The 25,299-nt window shown below is 53.3% G+C and overlaps 1 protein-coding gene across 1 annotated transcript; it reads left to right on the top strand.

Annotated features, from left to right (window-relative positions):
- The first annotated feature begins 269 nt into the window (after positions 1-269).
- Positions 270-24,305, top strand: neurl4 (neuralized E3 ubiquitin protein ligase 4). Its single transcript, XM_056575691.1, has 29 exons — positions 270-475; positions 4,270-4,801; positions 4,898-4,957; positions 5,191-5,681; positions 6,277-6,388; positions 6,773-6,861; positions 7,021-7,093; positions 7,560-7,833; positions 9,093-9,274; positions 9,601-9,686; positions 10,097-10,259; positions 12,592-12,805; positions 13,948-14,024; positions 14,584-14,662; positions 15,513-15,688; positions 16,108-16,236; positions 16,641-16,786; positions 18,334-18,552; positions 19,015-19,113; positions 19,277-19,435; positions 19,859-20,077; positions 20,466-20,624; positions 20,801-20,980; positions 21,460-21,553; positions 21,668-21,775; positions 22,404-22,548; positions 22,956-23,068; positions 23,364-23,526; positions 24,081-24,305. The coding sequence occupies exons 1-29, from the start codon at positions 311-313 to the stop codon at positions 24,283-24,285; spliced, it is 4,911 nt and encodes a 1,636-aa protein (XP_056431666.1). The 5' UTR covers positions 270-310; the 3' UTR covers positions 24,286-24,305.
- Positions 24,306-25,299: the final 994 nt, after the last annotated feature.

Here is a 25,299-nt window from a genome sequence, read left to right on the forward strand (position 1 = left end):
CTTGCTTTGGAAATACAGCACCCTCTATTGGACGAATGACGACAGCAATACTTGCATTGCCCTTAACGTTGACACAAAAAGGCAGAGCAAACTCACAGTGTTGCGTCACCACCACCTATGTATTGTCATATAAATAAAATAAAATAAAACCAAAACATAGAACTAAAAAAATACAATCGCACCGTTTGACGCCGTGCCGCGGGTCCCATCCTGAGAATGGGCGCGGTTTAGGGTGTCGGGACGCAGGAGAGGTTGCCAATTACCCCGCTGTCGCAAAGTGAAGTGTCGTGAAACTCGCCGCCCAGTGAAGATGGCGGCCGAGCTGCATCCGCGCAGCGGAAAGCTGATAGGCCTGTCCAACTCCAACCGAACCGCTCAGCGCAACCAACCCGTTCAGGAATTTAACCACGGGCTGGTTCTGAGCAGGGAGCCGCTGAAGGACCGGGATGTCTTCACCGTCCGTATCGACAAGAAGGTAAACACAGGAGGCCCTGCCCTGTGGTCTCCAGCGGTGATTAGCTGCGGGGGGACGCGGGGAGGACGGGGTCCGTGCGGTGCTGGCTCCTGTCGTCCGCAGTGGGGCTTCGGCTATTGTTGGTCGGGGCGGTGGGACACTTGACAGCAATTTAAGAAGCTGTCAAGTCAGTGTTGTCATGGTTAACTCGGCGATGCAGGATTAAAATCCCTGGTAGAGTGTGTGTGTTGTGGGCAGTGTGGATGGGATGTGCACAGGACCACTTGTGTATCCCACTTGATTACGAGGCTAGCTCAAGACAGTCCCTGTAGCCGATATGATCAATCTGACCTGGACTGGAAGCTAAAGGTGCTAGCTGGCTAATACTAGCCACCAGTAGCACCGAGCCCCGTAATATATCTGCTTTCCGGTTGGCTACCATGTCTCTAGGGTGCTTTGAGGAGCGCACTGCTGTTTATCTGTCCTAAAAGCCTGTTAACACGACCACGTAATCTGACGGACTGTCGCTGTTTAGGCTATTGGTTCCCGATAAGCCAATGTCGATAGTACACAAGCCAGGCTTACATGGTTGTTGCTGTTCCCGGGCGTGCAGACTAGTACACTGAGAAATAGTGAGAGGACACTCAGTGTCAACTTTGCGTCCAGATGGCAGTCATCTCTGTAGAGAAATGAAGAACACACCGCCGGTTAAACACTGCATCCGTGTCAACATCATCGGCGTCTGCTTTGTTTAGATTGTGCTTCGACTGAGCAGATACCACTGATAATGTAGAAGAGCAGGGTAAGTTTTGGGGTCTATCGACTGGTATCCTGGTTCCACTTGAAGTATGTTTAGTCGGAAAGGACTGCCAGCGTGCTTGGTTTGTCAACAACACAGTGCAGGCCGGCTGGTGGGTGAATGGGTCATAGATTCACTTTGACCTACCCACATCCGGTCCAATGCCTCCCAAATTGCCAGACATTAAAATAAAGTGCTATGCCCAAAGACCCTCCATCGCCAGCCTCTGTTGTCATCCAGACAATGGCAGTTGAACGAGATAAAAGGGTCCTATGGATTATTTCTGGCATATACATTACATGCTTGTTATGATGCTGCATATGTGATAGGAAGAAGCTTCTAAGAAGCTTATTATACTGTGTGTGTGTGTGTGTGTGTGTGTGCGTGTGCGTGCGTACGCGTCATGCCATTCATTACTCGCCCCCAAGTCAACATCTTTCCAGTACAGAGCAAGCAACTTGGCAACCTTGCTCCTTTTTGTTTATTCTATTGAGGCCTAGAGGAAGAAGAAGAACCAAAAAATACACCCCTGGTTTGTGTTTCCATATCAAGTATGATTTTGTTTTCGCTTGGATCAGTTGTTGAGTGCTGTAGTATGGCCGGGTATCGTCTACTAATCCAGTCGATGTACATTCACGTGTAGCTCTCGCTTCGCAAATTCATTCCTTCAAGGACAGTTTGATTCCAATGTTGAAAGACTGCCTAGATCTAGATTTGACTCTATTTAATTATGCACTGGTAAGCGAGATTCTCCGGTTGTACCAATGTTTTCCTTCAGACCGTACGGAAACGCAACAGAGACTCCAGGCTTGCCCATCAGGTGGCTGATGTGATGCGTTTAAAATCAAACCATTAGGCAGCCCTAATGTTTGTCTCTCTCTGTGCTTTTAGTATTGATGGAGCAATGGCTGCACTGCATGTGTGAGATCCACCTAAAAGGTAGACTGTAGACGCCCAGCTCTCTGGTCCCTGTGCTGAGTGCGTGAATGAGCAGTGTACTGTACGGTACTGTTTCTCAGTCCGGTAACCCACATTCACACAATCTGTGTTATCTGCGCACTGCCTTAAATAGGGCAGACAGGCTAACCAAGGGCTTTTGGAGAGCAAGCCAGTGGACGTTGAAATACGGTAAATGTTAACCGCACATGATCGATTTGGCCACCAAAAATTGTGCTAGACCCCAGATCCAGTGGCCGTGAAGAGGGGCGGGCGGGGGGGGGGGGGGGGGGATTTGTGTGTTGCTGCATGCCACTGGTTCTAGAAATGTTCTGCTTGGAAATGTGGGATGTTTCTTTGGTTGAGTGACAGCTTCTCTTAACAATAGTGAAACACAATGGCAAGAGGTATGTCAATGTGGCTGAGCCATATATGGAACAGGGAGAAAGTATGCAATAGTTTCAGCTTTCGCCCGTTGTTGTGGGGCCCGGAGAGGTGTTTGAAAATCAGAATAAAAATAGCTTGTTTCATGTGTCGTTTGAGAGCTCACTCATGGAGCACTTTTTTAATTTGGTGGCGTTACTGTGGGGAAATGGAACACCTCACAGCCGAGTGCGCATCATGTCGTCTTCCAAGGTCGAACAAAGACATGATGTCATAACCACCCGATCTATAAAGCTGCAGGGCTTATTTTTGGTGGCTACAAATTGAAGCCATCCTTCCTGGCTTTTTTTACTTTGAGAAACGACTACACTTGAGATTTTGTTTGTCCCCATATTACAATTAGCTTAGCATGTTTTTAATAAAAATAATAATTGACCTCAGACAAAGTGAATGTGTGAAGCTGCAACCATCCCTCGCTAGTAGTTTTATTTAATTATGTTATATTTATTATTTAGTTAAAAATTGGGTTGACTCATGGCACTCTGATTTGAATAACACATTTTATTCTTCTGTAATTGAGACGCTTGAATGCTTACATTAAAGCATTGGCAGGCAATTTGGAGAAACCTTCCACAGTAAGCAAATTTTTAGAAAGTATCCAACTGAAAAAAATCCCCCCCCCCCCTCCCTTCAGGCATCCCCCTTAAACCCCCTCCCTCACACGCGACTAGATCGCTAGTTTAGGAATAGGTCTGTCTAGTCTTGTGGAAGACACCAGTCATGCGCATGAGTGCACAGACAGACAGAGTGCGTGCAGGTAGATAGACAGACAGGTCAATCATTTAATATGGGTCGAATAAAAAGATTGGAAAGGCTTTTTACAGGCAGTCACATATACTGGAATTAGATATATTGATTACGTCTAGGATGTATAGATAATTTCAACAAATATGACAAATTATTTTCCAATTAATAGTGGTTGGTACTTGGTAATAGTTGTTTTTTAACAGTGGATTTTGTTGAACCGGGATTGAACTGTATTCATGTCACTTGAAGTATTTATTCTGTTACTTTCCCCCATGAATAACATGAAAAATAACATGAAAAACATGAATATTTCAAGATGTCTGCTTCTTGAACCTGACCCAGTGACCTATTGACCTTTAAGTGCCCCCTTCCTCTAAGTCACAAGACTTCATGTTCCTATGATCTAGAGGCCCAAAGTTAGACTAGGGTGACCTCATAGGGTGGTTGGCACTGGTGTTGACCCGCAGCCAGGAGGGCCTTGTGTCAAACCCCGAGTGAGGGGGGGCCTTCTCTCTATGTTCTTCCTGTGTTCATTGGAGTTGACCCACAGCCTTGGGTCAAACCCAGACCCAGGGAGGGGACCTTCTCTCTGTGTTCACGTGGGTTTCTGTATGTTCTCCTTGTGTTCACGTGGGTTTCCGCCCCGGTGCTCCCGTTTCCTCCCACACATGACCTGGGGCTGGTCACCGGGCGCTGCCCTGTGTGGCCTCCCAGTGCTCCCACTGCTCCCAGTGCTGCTGGTGAAGGGTTGAATGCAGAGATGTCATTTTGTGTGTAGTACTTGTCCAAAGCCGACGCTACAGGCTAACCTCAAGCTCCTCCCATGTTCCTATAACCCGGTCCAAAGCCGCCGCTACAGGCTAACCCCTTAACCCCTCCGTGCCTCCAGGTGAACTCGTGGAGCGGCTCCATCGAGATCGGCGTGACGGCGCTGGACCCGGCGGCGCTGGACTTCCCCAGCAGCGCCACGGGCCTGAAGGGCGGCTCCTGGATCGTGTCGGGCTGCTCGGTGCTGCGGGACGGCCGCTCGGTGCTGGAGGAGTACGGCCGGGACCTGGACCAGCTGGCGGAGGGCGACCGCGTGGGCATCCAGCGCAGCGCGCGCGGCGAGCTGCACCTCTGGGTCAACGGGCAGGACTGCGGCGCCGCCGCCAGCAGCCTGCCGCCCCGCCTCTGGGCCGTGGTGGACCTCTACGGCAAGTGCACCCAGGTGACGGTGGTGGGCTGCCAGCCCCCCGACGTGGAGGTGGAGGAGGAGGAGGTGGAGGACGTGGACGTGGAGGAGGTGGACGATGAAGAAGAGGAGGAGGAGGAGGAGGAGGAGGACGAAGAGGAGGAGCTGCTTGTGCGCGGCTGCCGGCAGGACGGCGGATTGACGGCGGCGAACGGGGTGGCGAGCGCGGCGCTGAACGGTGTTGAAGGTAGGTTGTTGTTTTGATTGGCGTTCGCTCGGTCTCCGTGGTTTTGTTTTTGCTTGCGGTTGATTGGCTGTTTACCCTCCACCCCCCCCCCCCCAGGGCCTGAGTTAGCCTGCAGCAGACCGGACAAGTTCCCCCACAACCTCGACACAGACACGGGTAAGTGAGTCCACCACAGAGCCCGACATGACCACTATTGATTATCGGCATTGATTATTCTCTCTCTCTCTCTCTCTCTCCCCGTCACCCTCTCTCTCTCTCTCTCTGTCTCTCTCTCTCCCTGTCCCTCTCCGCCTCTCTGTCTGTCTCTGTCTCTGTCTCTGTCTCTGTCTCTGTCTCTGTCTCTGTCTCTGTCTCTGTCTCTCTGTCTCTGTCTCTCGTTCGCCCCCCAGTCCTCACGGAGCACCAGCTGTTTGACGTGTTCAACAACGCCATCGTGTCTCTCTACCGCTCGGAGGACGAGGGCGGGGGGGTCGACGGGGGAGGGGGAGGGGGGAGCAACGGGGGCGGAGTCGTGGGAGGGGCGCCCGGGCCAGACTCCGCCTCCTCCAGAAGCGACCGTGGCAGCAGTATTGGCGGAGGGGGCGGAGCCAGTAGCATCGAAGGGGGAGGGTCCACGGGCGGCGGGGGAGGAGCCGGCGGGAGCTCCAACAACAGCCCAGCCGGTAGCGGGGGCAGCACTCTGCCCGTGCCGGTGGCGGCGGCGGCGGCAGCGGCGGGCGCCATGACGACCAACGACGCGCTGCTCTTCCACGAGAAGTGCGGCACGCTCATCAAGCTGAGCAACAACAACAAGACGGCGGAGCGGCGGCGCCCGCTGGACGAGTTCAACAACGGCGTGGTCATGACCAACCGCCCGCTGCGGCACAACGAGATGTTCGAGGTGCGGCCAATCACGCGCCTCGATGCGTGCCCTGTTTTCGTTCGCCTCTTTTTATTATTGTTTACTTCTCTTTTTTTTTTTTTTACAAACGCAGATTAATATTTATGCTAGTTTTTTAATTATTAATTAAAGGTGACATATTACACCACCAGGTGTGAGTGTGATTAGCCGTTAAAAGCCGTTTTGAAAATCTGCCTCTTCTGACATCACAAGTGGGCGTCACACTCAACACCTCGTGGTACAATCTGTCGCCTTCTTTAATGCATGCATACTGAAAATTGGTTTTAATATTTGAATCAAGATTTTTGCCTGAATAATGAATACTAGTGTAAAACACTCTCACTTGGGTGTAGTAAGTGTGTGGGTGGTGCCGTGGCCGGTCTATTCCAGCACACAGGGTCAGGTTCAGGGACAGTGCGTGCTGCCTCTCCCCATCCGTCTCAGACGTGTGGAGGACCCTCCGGTCTCCACACGGAGGCAGCACAAGCAGCCCGAGGGCCCTGATGACCTTGATTCGACATTCACATCACAGACTCTTCGGCGGGAGGAATAATTGCGCCGATTCTGATTTAGTCTCTTCCTCCGGTTGCTGTAGATCCGCATCGACAAGCTGGTGGACAAGTGGTCCGGCTCCATAGAGATCGGAGTGACCACCCACAACCCCAACCACTTGAACTACCCCGCCACCATGACCAACCTGCGCTCAGGTAAAGGGGCGCACTTTGTCGTTCACGTGCGTCACTCGCGCACGTGCAGACACACGCACACCTGCACAACATGCGTGCACATGTGCGTACGCACACACGTACGCATGTACTAATGTCCTAGGTGTTTTTTGTATGGTCATACCTTCCTCAGTGAGGGGAGTGTACAGGTAAAGAACATCCAAGTGTGTATGTTTGTTTGTGTGTTAGTGAGGTTCAATGTGTGTGTGTGTGTGTGTGTGTGTGTGTGTGTGTGTGTGTGTGTGTGTGTGTGTGTGTGTGTGTGTGTGTGTGTGTGTGTGTGTGTGTGTGTGTGTGTGTGTGTGTGTGTGTGTGTGTGTGTGTGTATCTCCCTGTACTGTTTGTAATACTGTATTTTCTTCCCAGGTACAATCATGATGAGTGGCTGCGGAATTCTGACCAATGGGAAAGGGACTCGCAGGGAATACTGTGAATTCAGCCTGGATGAACTACAGGTCAGTCAGTGTGTCATGACCTTTGACCCCGGCACTCCACAACCGTCTCATGCTAATCGTGTAGCCGAATGATATTTTTTCTCATGACGTTCAATAACTTTCTGTCTCTGTCTCTCTCTCTCTCCCTCTCCCTCTCTCTCCCCCTCCCTCCCCCCCCAGGAGGGAGACCATATAGGGCTGATGCGGAAGGCAAGCGGTGCCCTCCACTTCTATATCAACGGCATCGACCAAGGTGAGAGCGACGGCGGCAGATGGCGAGCACATTCTAGCGCAAAGTCCCAGAGCACTGCGAGCTGCAGGGGGGGGGCCGTAGCTCACACGCTGGGAGGGAGGAGCCTTTGAGAAGGAGTGAGCCGGGGCATACTGTTCTGTCTTCATATGCCTTGGATGTATTTTCTTTTTCATGTGTAAGCTCAAGGTTTAGCTCACCTCTAAACTCCTTCAGTCCGCTTCGCCGTCCCCCCCAACGCGACCGTAAACAGGTCTCTGAACGGCCCGTGATTAGCCCCCGGGGGGTGTCACTCAGCACTCGCTGGAGCCAATCAGCGGCGAGTGTCTGGTGATGGCACTCACGTGGTACTAATTGAAGCCAATCAGCTGTGGTTTGGGTGGCGAACATGTCAGTGGCCTCGTTGTTGTTCTCGAGGTGTCGGTGTTGCCCTGTCCCACCTCATTGGTCCTCCCCCCCCTCTCCCCAGGCGTGGCGGCGGCGCAGACGCCCAGCGTGGTGTACGGCGTGGTCGACCTCTACGGCATGGCGGTGAAGGTCACCATCGTGCACAACCACAACCACAGCGACCGGCTGCGGCGCAACAACGCCATCATGCGGGCGCTGTCCCCGGACTCGGGCCGGCCGCGCCCCACCCTCTCCCTGACCCCCGACCCCGAGGGCCCGGACCGCCTGCTCTTCCACGCCAACTGCGGGCAGAAGGCGGCCATCATCAGCGACGGTCGGACCGCCCTGCGACCTCAGTGAGTCCCCCCCCCCCCTCCCCTTCCTCCTCCCCCTCTCCCCCCCTCTCTCTCCCCCCGTCCTCCCCATCCCGTCCCCCCCTCCCCTTCCTCCTCCCCCTCTCTCCCCCCCCGTCCCCCTCCTCCCTCCCCCTCCCTTTCTCTCCCCCCCTCCTCCTCCCCCTCCCCCTCTCTCCCCCCCCCGTCCCCCTCCTCTCCTCCTTCCCCCCCCCTTTCTCTCCCCCCCTCCTCCTCCCCCCGTCCCCCCTCCTCCCCCTTTCTCTACTCGCTCATTTCAAGTCTACCAGTTTTTTCTCCATTATTCCATTATTATCGTCTATTATTTTCTTTCTTTATTATTTTTAAACCAGTGAATCTCCTTTACTGCCGTTAAACGCTTTGCTGGCAGTAAGGGTCTCCTTGAATGCTCTAAGTGACTGTTGGAGCAGCCGCTCCAGCCCATACGGGCGCGGTTCATAAAGCATGCTAATAGGCCCTCCCCACAGAGGGGCCCTGACGGGACACACAGGTGGCGCTCGTTACATTAACGATGGCTCTGCTGCCTCAACGTCCCAGGGCCCGTGTACATTCACATTTACATCTAGGGCATTTAGCAGACGCTAAGCTGGTTTAACGTCCTAGGGCCCATGTAGCAGGCTTATGGGGCCCGGCAAGCAGGCTTATGGGGCCCGGGTAGCAGGCTTATAGGGGCCCGGGTAGCAGGCTCATCTTCACTAGTCTTCATATTACCGTGCCCTGGTACATAAAGACAGCAGGAGCATGGTTAGTGTGGATGAGCGCCACCTTGTGGTGATCCGACGACGGCGAAGCGGCTGTCTCTGAACCGTCTGCTTAGCTCGTGGGTCGGCTTAGCTCAGGAGGTAGAGCAGTTGTCTTGTAACCGAAAGGGTCGCTAGTTCGATCCCCGGCTCCTCCTAGCTGAGTGAGCGAGACACTTAACCCTAACTAGCTCCTGACGAGCTGGCTGTCGCCTTGCGTGGTCGACTCTGCCGTCGGCGTGTCAACGTGTGTATCAACCCATGTAGGTCGCTTTGGATAAAAGCGTCTGCTAAATGCCCTCATTGTAATTGACTCTGCTGGAGCCCATAAACCTGCTCCCTCCCTTCCCCTTACCCCTCCCCCTTGTTTTGAAGGGGTAAGGGGAAGGGGTAAGGGGTAGAAATGGGATTGGGCCATAGTGTTGTTCATCGTTATACAAGTGCCCTGCTCAACGTCAACGTCCCCGCCGTGTGACCGCCGCTCCCCTCCCCCCTCCTCAGCGCCACGGACGACTTCAACCACGGCGTGGTGCTGAGCGCCCGGCCCCTGCGCTCCAACGAGGTGTTCCAGGTGCGCATCGACAAGATGGTGGACAAGTGGGCGGGCTCCATCGAGATCGGTGTGACCACGCACAACCCCGCCTACCTGCAGCTGCCCTCCACCATGACCAACCTGCGCTTGGGTGAGGACGAGGCCACGGCGTGGGGGGGGGGGGGGGGTGTGGTCTAACGGTTCTGTGTGTGGGTGTGGTCTAACGGTTCTGTGTGGGTGTGGTCTAACGGTTCTGTGTGTGGGTGTGGTCTAACGGTTCTGTGGGGGTGTGGTCTAACGGTTCTGTGTGTGGGTGTGGTCTAACGGTTCTGTGGGGGTGTGGTCTAACGGTTCTGTGTGGGTGTGGTCTAACGGTTCTGTGTGGGTGTGGTCTAACGGTTCTGTGGGGGTGTGGTCTAACGGTTCTGTGGGGGTGTGGTCTAACGGTTCTGTGTGGGTGTGGCTTTGGTTCCCCAGGGACGTGGATGATGACGGGGAACGGCGTGATGCACAACGGCACCACCATCCTGGACGAGTACGGCCACAACCTGGACCGCTTGAAAGTGAGTGTTTCTATTGGCCCCTCCCCAACGACCCCATCTGCCTTAAACACACCCCTGAGAACCAGGAACATGCATGTCACCTTGAGATGTAGTTTCGTCTCTTCAAGCCAAAGCTTTATTGTGGTGTAATTGTAAGCGGGCACAACACAAGTCATGTTCATTTAAATATACGATTGAGGCTTGATCAGATCCACCCTCCAATCACAGCGGACCAATCACAGGCCTCGCTGCTGCGTCGAGGCCTGTGATTGGTCCGCTGTTACAATATCTTGTGAGGCGCATGTCGGGCCCTTGCGGTGGACGCGAGAAGGGTCCCGCAAGGACGTAAAGGGGTCCGTGAACCCCCTTGGGTTGCGTCGACGTGGACCCTTAACTAAGCCATAACCCTCGCCCCCCCCCCTCCCCCCCAGGCAGGCGACACGGTGGGCGTGGTCCGCAAGGAGGACGGCAGCCTGCACTTCTTCGTGAACGGCGTGGCCCAGGGGCCGGCGGCGTGGAACGTCCCGCCCAGCGTGTACGCCGTGGTGGACCTGTACGGGCAGGCGGCGCAGGCCACCATCATGGACGACATGGGTGAGGAGGGGGGGGAGGAGGAGGGAGAGAGACAGGGGAGGGTTGGGGGGGGGGGTTTGGGCGAGAGAGAGGAGGGACAGGGGGGGGTTGGGGGGGTTGGGGGGGGGGGGGAGGAGGGGGGAGAGTGTTTGGGGGAGGGTTAGGGGGGGAGGGAGGCGGAGGAACAGGGGAGGGTTTGGGGGAGGGTTAGGGGGGGAGGAGGAGGCGGAGGAACAGGGGAGGGTTTGGGGGAGGGTTAGGGGGGGAGGGAGGAGGAGGGTTAGGGGGGGAGGAGGGGGGAGGGACCGGGGAGGGTTGGGGGGGAGGGTTGGGGTGAGAGAGAGGAGGGATGGGGGAGGGGGGTTAGGCGGGGAGGGGGGGAGGGGGGTTATAAGTGGTTGATAGTAAATCTGGGACACATTTCTTTGGCACAAAGCGACCCGCTCTAAACATTAGGGGCCCAGGCGTGGTGTACTTCCGCTGGTAGTACTGACCTGTATTCATCGAGGGTAGGTCCACCCTGGGGGGTGATTCAATGAAATGGGGGCAAACGAGAAATCTCTCTCCCACTGCAATAACAGTGTTATAAAATGACCGACGATCCCATTGGAGGAGACACGCAACACCGTCGTGAGCGGGTAGGGAGAGCCAACACCGACAAACACCTAGAAGGGAATATTCAACGGATGATTGGATCGTTAATTTTGATTTTGCAAGAATTTTCTCTTTTAATGCAAATGTTCAGGATCGGATGTCTATTGCGCAGAAGTTATCTTGGTATATCGCACTTGTTTAATTATAAACTACCTTCTCCCGTGTCTTTATGACACCCTCTGTACAAAGCGAGCTTATTTTAAGCATAGGTACTCGACGCATATGGTTGCCAGGCAACCAACATATCCAGGAATTATGAACATCAGGGGCAGACAGTAAATGGCTCTTCACCATATGTACATAACCATGTGTTTTTATTTTTAACGAGCCGGTGACAAAAGACATCATGGCCATATGGTATGTTGAGTACCTCCAAAAAAAATAAGAAGAAGAAAAGGAAAGCGAGATCCGACAGTTTACTAAGAATACTAAACCAAACTCTAAATACTAAACGCGACAGTTACTCGTCTGTATCCGTAGCAACAGTGACGGGGTTTGAGAGTTCAACGCCAGGTTGAACTCTCAAGGCCATTGGCTGAGAGTCTGACGGCGCTCTTATCTTCTGCTCGGAGAATGTTATTCAACCGTCGGCCTTCAAACACACGTTCAGTGTGGTTTCAGAGGAATCCAACTTTATGAATTATTAACTGGGCCGGCCTCAGTCCTGACCTCTCCAGACAAGGGGATGTTTGTTATGACCAGCGTTTGCAGCCGGAGTTTCAAGGTTCACCAGAGCACATGTCCTGTTTTTGTATTTAACGTTTCCCCGAAAGTACCCATCGTCACGGTACACGTCATGCGATCAAAAGAAAACGTGGTTTGTCTGTTGTGTTTCTTCATATTTGGGCTGTTTTGGACTTTGTCTCCTTCCCAACTGGATGGGGAAGGCGTTGGTCACACTTTGGGTTTATACGAGGCCGGTAAACGTGGGATTGTAGAGGGCTCTTAACAGGCCCGGGCAATCGAGGAATACACAACCCCACACACCCACACACCCACATACACAGTGTTTAGACAAGCATCACACGTGCACTTTTATGCCATTTCTCATTGCATCAGGGAGTCAAAGGGAGAAATGACATGGCACTTATTTTCTTTTAAACACATTTTCCAAATTAGTAATACATGTTCAACATATTAAAATAATGTTATTCACTAACCAACAAAATAAATCCTCCTTTGATCTCCTTCATAATCTTAATCCTTAAGCGTTGAGATCAAGCCTACAACTTTATTTCCTCCTATTGAGTCATTCAGGAAACAAATTCAACCGCGACACCTTGAACACACACAGGGGATCGAACCCGGTGTACCTTACGCGTTCCCACTGCACACGTACGCCGACGGTAGGCTTGTCTGACGTATGGGTCGCGCGATCTGATTGGCCGACGGATCGGTGATCCTGGAAGGCTTGTCTGACGTATGGGTCTCGCGATCTGATTGGCCGACGGATCGGTGATCCTGGAAGGCTTGTCTGGCGTATGGGTCATGCGATCTGATTGGCCGACGGATCGGTGATCCTGGAAGGCTTGTCTGGCGTATGGGTCGTGCGATCTGATTGGCCGACGGATCCGTCGCTGCCTGAAAAGTCGGCAACGGATCCGACAGAAACTGCGTTATCGGGCTACTTACTCCTCCACCCCCCCGTCCTAACCCCCCCCCCCCCCCCCCCCCCCCGCTGTGTCCTCCCCCCCTCCAGCCGACCTCCCCCCCCTCCCCGAGGACAGCCTGGAGGGCCCCACCGCCATGACCCCCGGGAGCCCGTGCTCGCTGGGGGGGGGCGCCAACCCCGCCAACGACCTGCGCTTCCACCACCTGCACGGCGGCAACGCCGTCATCACCAACGGCGGACGCACCGCCCTGCGCCAGAACTGCCGCAGCGAGTTCAACGACGCCATCGTCATCTCCAACAGGTGGGGCGGAGAGGGGCGGGGCTTCCGGGCTGTTTTGGTTGCCCTCAGGGTGTTGTTGTTGATGTTGTGGATCAATCGGTAGATGAGTGTTTATTTGAGCCTTAAAGCTGACGTGTTATGGGATGAGCAGCTGCCTCTTCTAACCTCACAAGTGGGCGTGTCCACACGTAGATGTGTGCTGGATAGATGACAACGTGTGCAACAGTCCACCCGGGGTAGGCCGGTAGACCGATCTGTCCAGCTCACATCTAGGTGGACACGCCCACCTGTGATGTCACAAGAGGCCGATTTCCCAAACGGCTCGTAACGGCGAATCACACTCGCACCTGGTGGTCGAATGTGTCCGCTTTAATGCACTATAAGCCGCTTATGTCCGAGGCAGGCTGGCGGACTGACTGACTGATATAAATCAACTTTCTTCTGATCTCCGTTTGAGGAGCAGACGGTTGTCGCAGGGCTACTGATGGTTTGTAATCGCGGGTTCCAGTGAGAGAGTTTTGGTGGGGAACATCATGCTGGTTTGCCCGCTAATCAAGCAAAGGGTGTTGAATAATTCATGTCCATCTGTCTCCATCCAGTGCTATGATGTTCTCCACATCAGGGCACTCACTCACATTTATTCCAGGGGTGTACATGAGATAAAAAACACGTTTTTTTTATCGCATCTTCTTTTAAAAATCTTTTTCAGAAATCTTTTTGCCTCCATGTTGCAAACTTTAATCTGAAGCCTTTATTGCACCGTGAGGCAGTGTGGTGGTTTAGCACTAAGCTAGTCAAGTCAAGTTTATTTGTGTAACACATTTCATATGGTACACACTGACTCAATGCGCTTTTAGGAGAAACCTAGAAAGACACGACCAACCATAGGGTGGTTTGAATAGATATCAAGAGACAATAGAATTAAAATGATGCATACATTCAAGTTAAAATGATAATAGTATGAACATATAAATGAAAAGTGAAAAGTCACCCAAACAATTTGGAAGGGCCTTGAATTTAACTAAACGCTGTTTTTGGTCTGCATTTAAATGAGGTCACTGGAAGGGAATTCCAGAGTGAGTTAGCATTGGAGCTAATGCTATCGTCCTCTGTCTCTCTCTCCCCCTCTCCCCCTCTCCCTCTCCCCTCTCCCCCCCCCCCAGATGCCTCCGGGACGGGGAGCTGTTTGAGATCATCATCCAGAGGATGGTGGACCGATGGTCGGGCTCCATCGAGGCAGGTGAGTCGTTTGAGTAAAACTGGCCCCGCCCCTCCGCACGCTGACAACACGGCGAACCGTTTAGAGACCGAAAACCACCTTAAAGCATGTTAGTACGTACCTAACACAAACTGACATCCAGGCAATACAGGCGTATAGAAATATATTTAATTGTGTATGTACAAAATAATGTGCGTGTTCATTATCATATATTTTTTTTATATGTGCATATGATTGTTGATGTCACACTAGCAGTTAAAGAGTACCAATTTGTTGACTTAAATATGTAGCAGTTGTTGTAACAATGTCCAAGCTACACGCCAACTAGGTGGCGGACACACACTCCCACACACTCACACGCCACAATAGTATCTAATACGACATCCGTAGTACTGCGAGTAGTAAGGCGTCTTCCCTCTGAAGCAAAGCCACTAAGGGGGGATTGTTTGACTGTGTGAGCGGACGGGTCCGTCGGGGGGGGGGTGGGTGGGGTATGGTGTGTGTGCGGTCCTCCCTGCTCTACGACCATGTTAAAACATGCTGGTAGTGGTGCCGTCCTCCTCTGTGTCGCTGTCTCTAGGCGTGACGGCCATCCGGCCAGAAGAGCTGGAGTTCCCCAACACCATGACGGACATCGACTACGACACGTGGATGCTCAGGTAAGGGCCCCCCCGGGAGGCTGAGGCCCCTCCCCCCCCCCCAGCGCTGTACGACATGCTCGTACACTGGTGTGCGTCAGACGACTCCCCCTACAGGTTAAACACCTGCTTACTGCGTGACTCCCCTCTGATTGGCCGACGGGGTTCCTGCTCGTTAGGGGTTGATGAGACACACCTGTGCTCCGCTTAGGGAGACTGAACTGAGGTGTAGTTTAGAGGAGTGGGCGGCTCTACAGCCTCTGAACGAACAGGAAGATATATTCATTAAAGGCGCTTCTCCTTTAAGACCTTACGGCTCTCGTATCGGTAGTTGTGAAACAATTATGGATCCCAACGAAAATACAAAATGACATTTATTTTACTTTTTTGGCATTGTGCAGTTCGAACATGTGATTTATGTGTTTAAAATACGGATCAATAGTGTATAGCTCAGGTAGCCACCTACCTGTGGCCGGCTCCCTGCATAGCAACCCTGGCTTCTCTGGAAGCTAAGCTGGGCCTGGCCCGGTGCGTCCCTGGATGGGAGACCGGTCGGTGCGTGGTAGAGGTGTTGGGAGGGGATGCTTATGTAGTATCCTCACCACCCCAGTACAAAGATCGGGGCCGAACGTCAAACCTCCTAACCTTTACGCCACCTCTCCTTAACCTTTACGGTAAAACGTCATCGGGTGAAGGCGGGATGACAAGGTTCACTTCCTTTCGAACATAGGAGAAGACAGCACGGTTTAGAATTAATTAGACATTTCCTAACCAACGTCGTTGTGCGACATCACCCTTCCTGTCGTAGTGCCCCCCCCAGCGAGCCGCCACCTCTACTACAGCCGTTCTGTGTCCCCCCCCCCCCTTTCAGCGGGACGGCCATCATGCAGGACGGCAACACCATGCGCAACAACTACGGCTGCGACCTGGACTCCCTGACCACTGGCTCCCGCATCGGCATGATGCGCTCGGCCGGCGGCGACCTGCACTACTACATCAACGGCGTGGACCAGGGCGTGGCCTGCACCGGCCTGCCCCCCGGCAAGGGTGAGGAGGAATTTTATTTTAAGTGTATAACATAATTTATATACATCTTTTTATGTTTAGATATTGTATCAGTTCACCTTTTATTTTATTGTCATTCTATAACAATCTATCTATATTTTTCCTTATTTTATATGTTTGTATATACCTTTTAATTTTTATATATCTTCATATTGTATGTATTTTTTCCTTATTGTATATGTTTATAAATATCGTTTCATTTTCATAATAGTTTCATAGTTTCATAATAGTATCATTTCACATTTTATGTAATTGTATTTTATTTATAAGAGAAACTCTTGTGTGGGTCCGATGATGACCCCAGGGTCTATTCTGACCCCGCCTCAAACTAATTGTTACCGTTGTTGTCCTCGAATTACTCTCTAAACCCCCCCCCCCCCCCTCTCTCTGGCGCCCTCCAGAGGTGTTTGCCGTCATCGACCTGTACGGCCAGTGCGTCCAGGTGTCCATCACCAGCTCGTCGGGCCCGCTGGACAACAGCCTCTGCACCAGCAACATCACGGAGAAGAGCTTCCCCGTCCAATCCCCAGGTACTCGCACTCCGGCCCCCTCTAGTGGCCAGGGGTGGGCAGCGCAGGCTCCCAAGATATCCTTTGATCTCAATAGAGTAGAATCAATGAATATCAGATTTATGTCCTTGCAAAAATCGGGGGGGGGGGGGGCTTCTGTCCCAAATAGTTGGGCCAATGTTTTCAGGAGTCGTTTTGAACAATTGTATTCATTAACTATTGAATAATAATCTCATGACAGGTCTGTCGTAAGAATAGGGTCGATCTTTATAAAAGATATGTAGACTATTATGACTTTAATCGAACCCAAGTACAGAGTACGGTCCAGTTTAGAACTTATTTACCAAAGTCTGTTCTCTCTCGTGTGTCTGTGTGTGTGTGTGTGTGTGTGTGTGTGTCTGTGTCTGTGTCTTGTGTGTTTGCAGTGGCGGGCGTGGCCCACCGTCTCCACAACAAGCACGGTAAGAACGTGGTGTTGCTAGGCGACAGTTGCCATGCGGTACGGGTCGGCGGTTACGCCCACGGAATCGTGTTCAGCGCCAAGGAGCTCCGGACGGACGAGATGTTTGAGGTACGAATGATTGATGGTCGACATGGAGGGGTATTGATCGCCCATACCAACGGTAGCTCTTAAGGCTTGGTTATGGATCTGCGTCACCTGACGTGCGCCTCCCATAAATTGTAACCTTGCGTCGAGGCGACGAAGCAGCAAGGGCTGTGATTGGTCCGCTCACTAGAACGTGACACAGAACCAAAACAAGTTCACGACTGCGTCGAAGCGTCTGCGTGGTCATTGCGTCACATCGCCGTGGAGCCATAACTGAGCCTTAAGGCGTGGCTGGTCCTCAGAGACCACGGACTAAAGGATAGCGATACTGGCTGCTTCATTTCCATTTCTGAAAAATAATAGAATTGAATGGTTAACTTGTCATAAAAACGACCTGGCTGCTAATCACTTGGGGTGGCCCGATAACGTACACTGATACGTTTGGCAGACGTCTGGACTGATGTGTTGAGGAAGCAAATTCACAAAACATGCTGAAAATGAAATTAGTTTTTTGGTTAATCTCCGCTCTATAAAGACATCGTAATCATGTAGCACAGTATTTTCCGTCCAGGACTACATGCCCCCTAGGGAGAGAGTAGGGTAGTGTTACAGACTTCTTCTTCTTCTGCTTCTCACACTATATAAAGCAAAAAAGGGTTTTCATCGCCATTATGATGTCCGTCCCGTTTGGCAGTGCTTCTCTTCCCCTCTGGGATTAACCAGAGGGGAACAGGGAGGATAACGGGACAAGACTTTAATGTAGAGTGGAGGCCATTGTTATTTACTGTCACACCCGCAGGCATTTAAAACACAAGGTTGTCCCCGCTCAACTTTTAATAACGAACTGAACGTCCTCTGCTGTGTCATTGTCGGGATCCGTCGCGTTGATAACGTGTCATAAATATTCGGCCTGTTTATCCCTTTGAGACTGTAACGGTGATTAAGGGCTATACAAATAAAATGTGAATTTAATTGAATTGATTTAACTTTGATGATGAACTCGCGGACAGAACGGGGGGAAAAAAGGCCTTTAAGGTCTTTGCACCGTCTTCCTGGAACAACCTGCAGAAGCAGCTCAAGCTGCAAGCCCTAGTTACTCTCAGTGAATTCGGAAACTGCAAATGTTTTAGTCAATGATCTAAACGTATTATTACTATCGCACTGAGTATTGAACCTGGCCTTTCGCCGAGTGTTTTATGTTGGAACTGTGTACCGCTGTCACTCTTGTAAAAGAGATTTGAATCTCAATAGACTGAGGCCCGATCCCATTTCTACCCTTTACCCCTTCCCCTTACCCCTCCCCCTTGTTTTGAAGGGGTAAGGGGAAGGCGTAAGGGGTAGAAATGGGATTGGGCCATAGGCCCAGGCCCCTTAGGCCAAATCCCATTTCTACCCTTTACCCCTTCCCCTTACCCCTCCCCCTTGTTTGGAAGAGGGAAGGGGAAGGGGTAAGGGGTAGAAATGGGATTGGGCCTAAACCTGGTTAAATAAAGGATATAATAATAATAATAATAATAATAATAATAATAATAATAATAATAATAATAATGACTAAGCCCCCCCCCCTCCAGGTGAAGGTGGACGAGGTGGACGAGCAGTGGGGGGGCTCCCTCCACGTGGGCCTGACCACGCTGGCGCCCCCCGAGCTGCCCTCCTGCCCGCTGGCCGGCCTCACCGCCTCGCTGCCCCAGCTGCGCTCGCGCGTCACCTGGCTGCTGGCGGGCGCCGAGGTGCGGCGCAACGGCCTGCTGCAGCGCCAGAACTACGGCTGCTCGCTGCACCGCCTACGGGTGAGGAGGGCCAAGTGCACGCCGCGCGCACGCACACACACAGACACACAAAGGCGCACACCCACACACACGCACAGGCGCACACTCAAACACACGCGCGCACATTGTCCGGATGGCGCCCGCATAGCAAGTGGGGCTAAGCGCTAATTCGTGCTACGCTCCGCTAGGTGCTAACGCGCGCTACGCTTCGCTAACATGTGCCTCTTTTAGGAGATTCTGTTTTTGTAGTTGTCGGGGGGGAGGGGGGTGAGTGAGAGAGGGAAATGGAGGGGGAGAGATGGGGGAGGGAGAAAGCATTTGGTGGAGTGTTGAGTTTGAGGACATAGTAGTGGTATTCTGGGAAAGATAATACATGTTTGAGACGATTCAAAATCTGATTTGTAGTTTGTGTGAATGGCCGCCGGGGCACGGTGGGTAACGTGTTGTTGTTGTTGTTTTCGTCGTCGTCGTGGTGATGAGCAGGTGGGTAACCGCGTGGGCGTGAAGCGATGCAGCGACGACACCATGCACGTCTTCATCGACGGGGAGGACATGGGGCCCGCGGCCACGGCTGTAGCCAAGGTGCACACACACACACACACACACACACACACACACACACACACACACACACACACACACACACACACACACACACACACACACACACACACACACACACACACACACACACACACACACACACACACACACACACCGTTGTAACCACCCCCCCTCCTGGCAGAACGTGTACGCGGTGCTGGACCTGTACGGCCGCGTGACGGCGGTCTCCATCGTCAGCTCCTCGCTGACGGAGGACCCCGAGGGGACCAAGGCGCCCTCGCTGACCTCCGAGAGCTACAGCGAGGAGGGGGAGGAGGAGCGCTGCACCCCGCTGCTGGAGGTAGGGCTGGGGGGACGGGAGGGGGACAGGGAGGGGGGAGGGGGGTGAGAGGGGGTGGTAGCTGGGCCATGGGGGAAGGGAGGGAGGGAGGGAGAGACCTGGGGACAGGGGAGGGAGAAGGAGACGCAGAGAGACATGGAGGGGGAGGGAGACAGCGGGCAGTAGAGACATGGCCAACGGGTAGAGAGGGAGTGAGAGAGAGAGAGAGAGAGAGAGGGGTCTGGGGAAGAGGGGGGGGGGGGGGGAGAGAGGGAGAGAGGAGAGGAGTGGAGAGGCAGAGGGAGACTTGGGGGCAGGGGTAGGTAGAGTCACAGAGGGACAAGAATCATCGTCTTTGTGATCAGATCAGTGTTGGTGAACCCCTCTTCCTCTCCCTCTCTCCCCCCCTCCCTCTCTCTCTCCCTCTCTCTCTCTCTCGTCCAGGCGGAGAGCGAGACCTGCGCCGGTTCTCCTCCTCCCCTTCCCCCTCCTCCCCCTCCTCTTCCTCCCCTTCTGGCCCCGCCCACCGTCATGTCCTTCCTGGAGAACCACGGCAAGAACATCCAGCTGTCCAATCAGAGCCAGACGGCGGCGCGCGTCGCCAGCTACAACCAGGGCCTGCTGGTCACCTCCCAGCCCCTCAGCCCCCAGCAGCTCTTCCAGGTAGGGGGGGTGTGGTGGTGGTGGCGGGCGGGGGTAGTGTGTGTATTTTTATAATGGGTCGAGGTAGTGTCTGTTTGTCTGTGTGTGTGATGGGTGGAGGTGTGTGTGTGTGATGGGTGGAGGTAGTGTGTGTGTGATGGGTGGAGGTTGTGTGTGTGTGTGTGTGTGCGGGGTGGAGGCAGTGTGTGTGTGTGTGTGTGTGTGTGTGTGTGATGGGTGGAGGTTGTGTGTGTGTTTGGGGGTAATGTGTGAGATGGGTGGAGGTAGTGTGTGTGTGTGATGGGTGGAGGCAGTGTGTGTGTCTGACGGGTGGAGGTAGTGTGTGTGTGTGATGGGTGGAGGCAGTGTGTGTGTGTGTGACCCCTCATTCTTCCTGCGTCCCCCCCAGTTCCAGATCGACCGTCTGAACCCCAGCTGGACCTCCTCCCTGTCGCTAGGGGTGATAGGCCACGCCCCCGACCGCCTCAATTTCCCCTCGGCGGCGTGCTGCCTGAAGCGCTCCACCTGGCTGCTGCAGAGGGACTCCGTGTTCCACAACTCCCTCAAGGTGGGCACGCTCTCACACACACACACACACACACACACACACACACACACACACACACACACACACACACACACACACACACACACACACACACACACACACACACACACACACACACACACACACACACACCCCTCACATCAACACACAGTACCAACCTGTTGCTAACCCCTCAGATCTGTGAGAACTACGGGCCCAACCTGGACACGTGTCCGGAGGGCACGGTGCTGGGGCTGCTGGTGGACGCGGCCGGGGGCCTGCACCTCTACGTCAACGGCATGGACCAGGGCGTGGCCGCCCAGGACATCCCCTCGCCCTGCTACCCCCTCATAGACCTCTACGGCCAGTGTCAGCAGGTCAGTGCAAACACACGCACGGACGAACGGACACACACACACATACTCACGCACGCACGAACACGCACTCACTCAAATTATCCACCCTCACTCACTCACTCACTCACTCACTCACATACACATGATCCACACACACTCACTCTCATAAACATGATACACACACAAGCACACACAAACATGCAAAAACAAGCACATAAACCTACTGCTTGCGACTTTTGAAACGGAATATTTGAATTGTAATGAATTCTGAGCATCGTAAATTGCAACGGAGAGCTGATTGCTATTTGTTTTGCTTAGCAACAGCTAATTGGAAAGCTAACTCTTGATTGATGGCGACCATGCTGGCTAACTCGCTGATAGCTTATTGGATAGCTGGCTCGCTGGCTAACTAAGTGAACGCTAAATAGATCACCAATGAGGTGCGCTGACTACATGTACCCGTGCCTGTATCCTAACGCCCGGTGGTGTTGTCGCGGCAGGTCACCATAGTGACCAACAGCGTGCCATCCGCCAGCGGGGAGGGCAGCGAGGCCCCTTGCCAGGGCGACATGGAGAAAGCGGACATGGTGGATGGTGAGACGACGGCCATGTTCAGCCTCTCTCCGGGAGGAAACAACGGCTCAGCGCAACGAGGCTTGTCCTGTTTTTGACTGCGTCTGTGTGTGTGTGCGTCCGTGTGTGTCCCAGGTATCAAAGAGAGCGTTTGTTGGACCCCGCCTCCGGAGGTGAACCCCAACAAGACGTGCGAGTACCAGGCGCTGTGCGCGCGCTTCAAGGAACTCCTGACGCTGCCCGGTACGCCAGCATGCTAGCCTGTTAGCCTGTTAGCCTGTAAGCCTGCTAGCAGGTTAGCCCGCTAGGCCGCATGCAGTTGTGAGAGGCTGCACTCTCTTCTGTGAGTGTAGCCTCTCTTCTGTTCCTTTTAACACAACGGCGTCTTACGTTGTTGTGTGTCTCATTACGGCCTGCCCTCTGTGCCTCCGTAAGGCGACATGGGATCAAGTATTATCACCACTATCATATGGAATTTTACAAGATAATAATAATTACGAATGTAAAACACCATTCTAGTCACTGAGAGTCAACGTTTGGTATCGGACTGCAGCTAGCTCTCCTTCCGCTGTAACATTTCATCCGCAGTGTCGAGATCATTCAAAGGGCATCTCTTCATGCCATGTATTGTATTATTTATGTATTTACTTCATGTATTGCAGTGTTGTTCCGGTTGTTTGACCGACGGTTCATATCTGTTTGCGTTTGTATTTCAGTTTTTATTCGTTCACGTTGTAATGGGCGTCATTGAAGAAGAGCGCCTGCTCTCAATGGCCTTTCCCTGGATCAATAAAGGATGTTGATCGCCCCTCTCCGTCCCCCCTCACCAAGCCAAACCCTCTTCATCCTCTGAATGTCCTTCTGCCCCCAGACGGCTACTTCAGCGAGGACACCAAGTCCAACCTGTGCTTCTGTGAGTCGTGCCACAAGCTGCGGGGCGACGAGGCCTACTACAAGAGGGGGGAGCCCCCCCGCGACTACGCCCTGCCCTTCGGCTGGTGCCGCTTCGCCCTCAGGTAGGACCCGCCCGATCAACCTCAGCCCATCCAGAGCGGACGCTGGATGGGCTGAGGTTGTTGTGGTTGAGCCTGTGGTTGGATGTCAGTGAGTGGGGTGGTTTGAGAGTTTGTGCTTTACAGATAACTCATGATTATCAGTCTGCTACTTCTATCTAATGAAGTGAAGTCTATTGCAAAAGGGTCTAATGTATTAAACAATATTATCTCTCTCTCTCTCTGTCTGTCTCTCTGTCTCTCTGTCTGTCTGTGTCTGTGTCTCTGTCTCTGTCTCTCTCTCCCCTCTCTCTCTCTCTGTCTGTCTCTCTGTCTGTCTGTCTGTCTGTCTGTCTGTCTGTCTCTCTGTCTCTGTCTCTGTCTCTGTCTCTGTCTCTCTCTCTCCCCTCTCTCTCTCTCTGTCCCTGCAGGATCAAGGCCCACTGTGAGGTGTCCAATGCGTTGAAGAAGTGGCACATCGCCTACCACGGCACCACCGTGGGCGCCCTGAGACGCACCCTGGACCACAGCCAGCTGCTGCCTGGTAGGCGCCAATGCTAACGAGTAGCATTTGATGCTACCACGGCCAATGCAAAGTATCAGAATTCGGAGCTAACGACGCCAATGCTAATAATTAGTGTTGATGCTTACACTTCGAATGCTAAGTATTAGCATTCATTTACTACATTTAGGATTAGCATTAGCGTTATGTGCCGACACTGCCGATGCTAACTATTAGCGTCTGGCGCTAACGCTGTCCATGCTGTTAACCCTGGGTGTGGGGGAGCAACGTCTGTGGCGTCGGAGGTAAACCCTGCGCGGCTGTGCCCCCCCTGCAGGCACGTCGTCCGTGCTCTCGGTGTCTCCGGTGAAGACGGAGGAACCCCACGGCGGCTACTCGGAGCCCGAGGAGAACTGCCCCCCGGGCAAGGAGCTGCCCAGGGTGCAGCTGTCGCCCACCATGCGCTACTCCGGACAGGAGACCTTCGCCCCCAAAGTGCAGTAAGTCCCCCCCAGTCTGCGGCCGGCGCTGCCAAAGTCTCACTTTAAACGGATAGCCTCGATGCTACGTTAGCCTCGATGCTACGTCAGCCCTGAGGCTACGTCAGGCCTGAGGCTACGTCAGCCCTGAGGCTACGTCAGGCTAGAGCTGCTTGATTTTGGAAAAAGAATCCTAATTATTATTATTATTATTTTGGTAAAACATGAAATCACTATTATTCAAACGATGATTTGTTTGAGTTTGGAAACCTGATGCATTTATTCAGCAATTCCCTCCAAAAAAAACCACTTTGAAACTGAGAACAAAAAATACACAAAATGCTCTAATAGAAAATAATGTACAAATATGTATCCAGCTGCCTGATGCTACATCAGCCCTGATGCTACAACTGTACCACCTCATTTATGAACCTGCCCTCATCAAGATCTCCTCCACCTCCTCTCCTCCTCCTCCTCCCTCTCCTCCCTCTCCTCCTCCTCCTCCTCCTCCTCCCTCTCCTCCTCCTCCTCCTCCTCCTCCTCCTCCTCCTCCTCCTCCTCCTCCTCCTCCCTAGATTCCGGGACCCCCGCTCCCACCGGTGCCACCAGGCCCAGGTGGGCTTCCAGGTGTGCGTGCGGCCCGGCTCCTACAAGGTGGGGCCCCAGGCGGTGGGGGCCAGCGAGCCCCTGGACCCCCGCTTCAGCAACACGGAGATCGAGTGGACCTCCAAGGAGCAGGGGGGAACCCTACTGTACGGACTGCTGATCCGGGTGGAGTGACGCCCCCCCACCACCGGGGGGACGGGAGACGGGGGGACGGTGGGGGAAAGGGGGGAGGAGTTTGAAGAGGTGAAGGGGGCGTCGACCGCGCCACTCTGAGCCACTCCCCTGGACTTGGAACGGAACGCAGACAACCAAACGCGACGGCCCCCCGCCTTCCCGAGCAAAAAGAGACTTCTCCGGAATACCGTATTCCTGTTGTGGATTGTTGACGATTCAACGTTTTGACGTTTTTTCATTTTTTTTTCGGTTTACTTTACCCTTGGACACTTTTAAATGAGCGAGGGAGAGGGCGACTGCGGTTCCAGTGGAGGACCGATACTGCCTGCACTTTATGTTTGAGACACTCGTGGGGCGATTTTTAAAAGTGACCCCCGTTCCCCATCCGCACCCCGAGGCTGTTCACCCGCCCCCGCTCCTCTGGGTCACTCTTTATTGGTTTTTTCATTTTTCTTTTCCTTCTTGCCGGACCCCGTTCTCCTTTTCCACCGTCGCCACGCTACCCCGTCGCCGTCTTTGTCGTTTGGTCTTCTGGCACTTATTTCCTCGTCGCTATCCCCCCCCCCCCCCGCCAGCCGACGCCTCGTTCTGACGTTTGTGAGTAAAAAGAAAAAGAAAAACGTTAGTTTGGTGACGTGGACCTGTCCCGTTGTGAGGAGGCTGGCCCAGGGCAGCTGTACTGGTGGACTATCCACCCCCCTCCCACCCAACCCCACCCAACCTCACCACCACCACCACCCGGCTTGTCTCCACCTTGTGCCACCCCATCCGCTCAGCGACTATCAGACTATTGAAATGTATGGGAGGGCGAAAAGACGAGGAGACTCCAGTTCAACGAAGACCTGACTGAAGGATGAGGGAGGGAGGGAGGGAGGGAGGGGAGGGAGGGGGGGGGGGCTGTCATGTGTCATGGAAGAGCCTTCAGAATCAAAGAGCCGGAGATGAACTTCAGTTTGTGGTTGTAGGATGACAGAAGAAGAACAATGTTTACACATGTAATGGTGTGTGTGTGTG

This window comes from Gadus chalcogrammus, chromosome 17, assembly GCF_026213295.1.
Source record: "Gadus chalcogrammus isolate NIFS_2021 chromosome 17, NIFS_Gcha_1.0, whole genome shotgun sequence".
Lineage (NCBI taxonomy): Eukaryota > Metazoa > Chordata > Actinopteri > Gadiformes > Gadidae > Gadus > Gadus chalcogrammus.

Excerpts from the sequence above, each read along its gene's own strand:
- neurl4 (XM_056575691.1), top strand. The coding sequence starts at position 311 with ATGGCGGCCGAGCTGCATCCGCGCAGCGGAAAGCTGATAGGCCTGTCC. Across the intron at positions 21,554-21,667 it reads GAAAGCGGACATGGTGGATG|GTATCAAAGAGAGCGTTTGT; the intron begins GTGAGACGACGG and ends TGTGTGTCCCAG. Across the intron at positions 23,527-24,080 it reads ACCTTCGCCCCCAAAGTGCA|ATTCCGGGACCCCCGCTCCC; the intron begins GTAAGTCCCCCC and ends CCTCCTCCCTAG.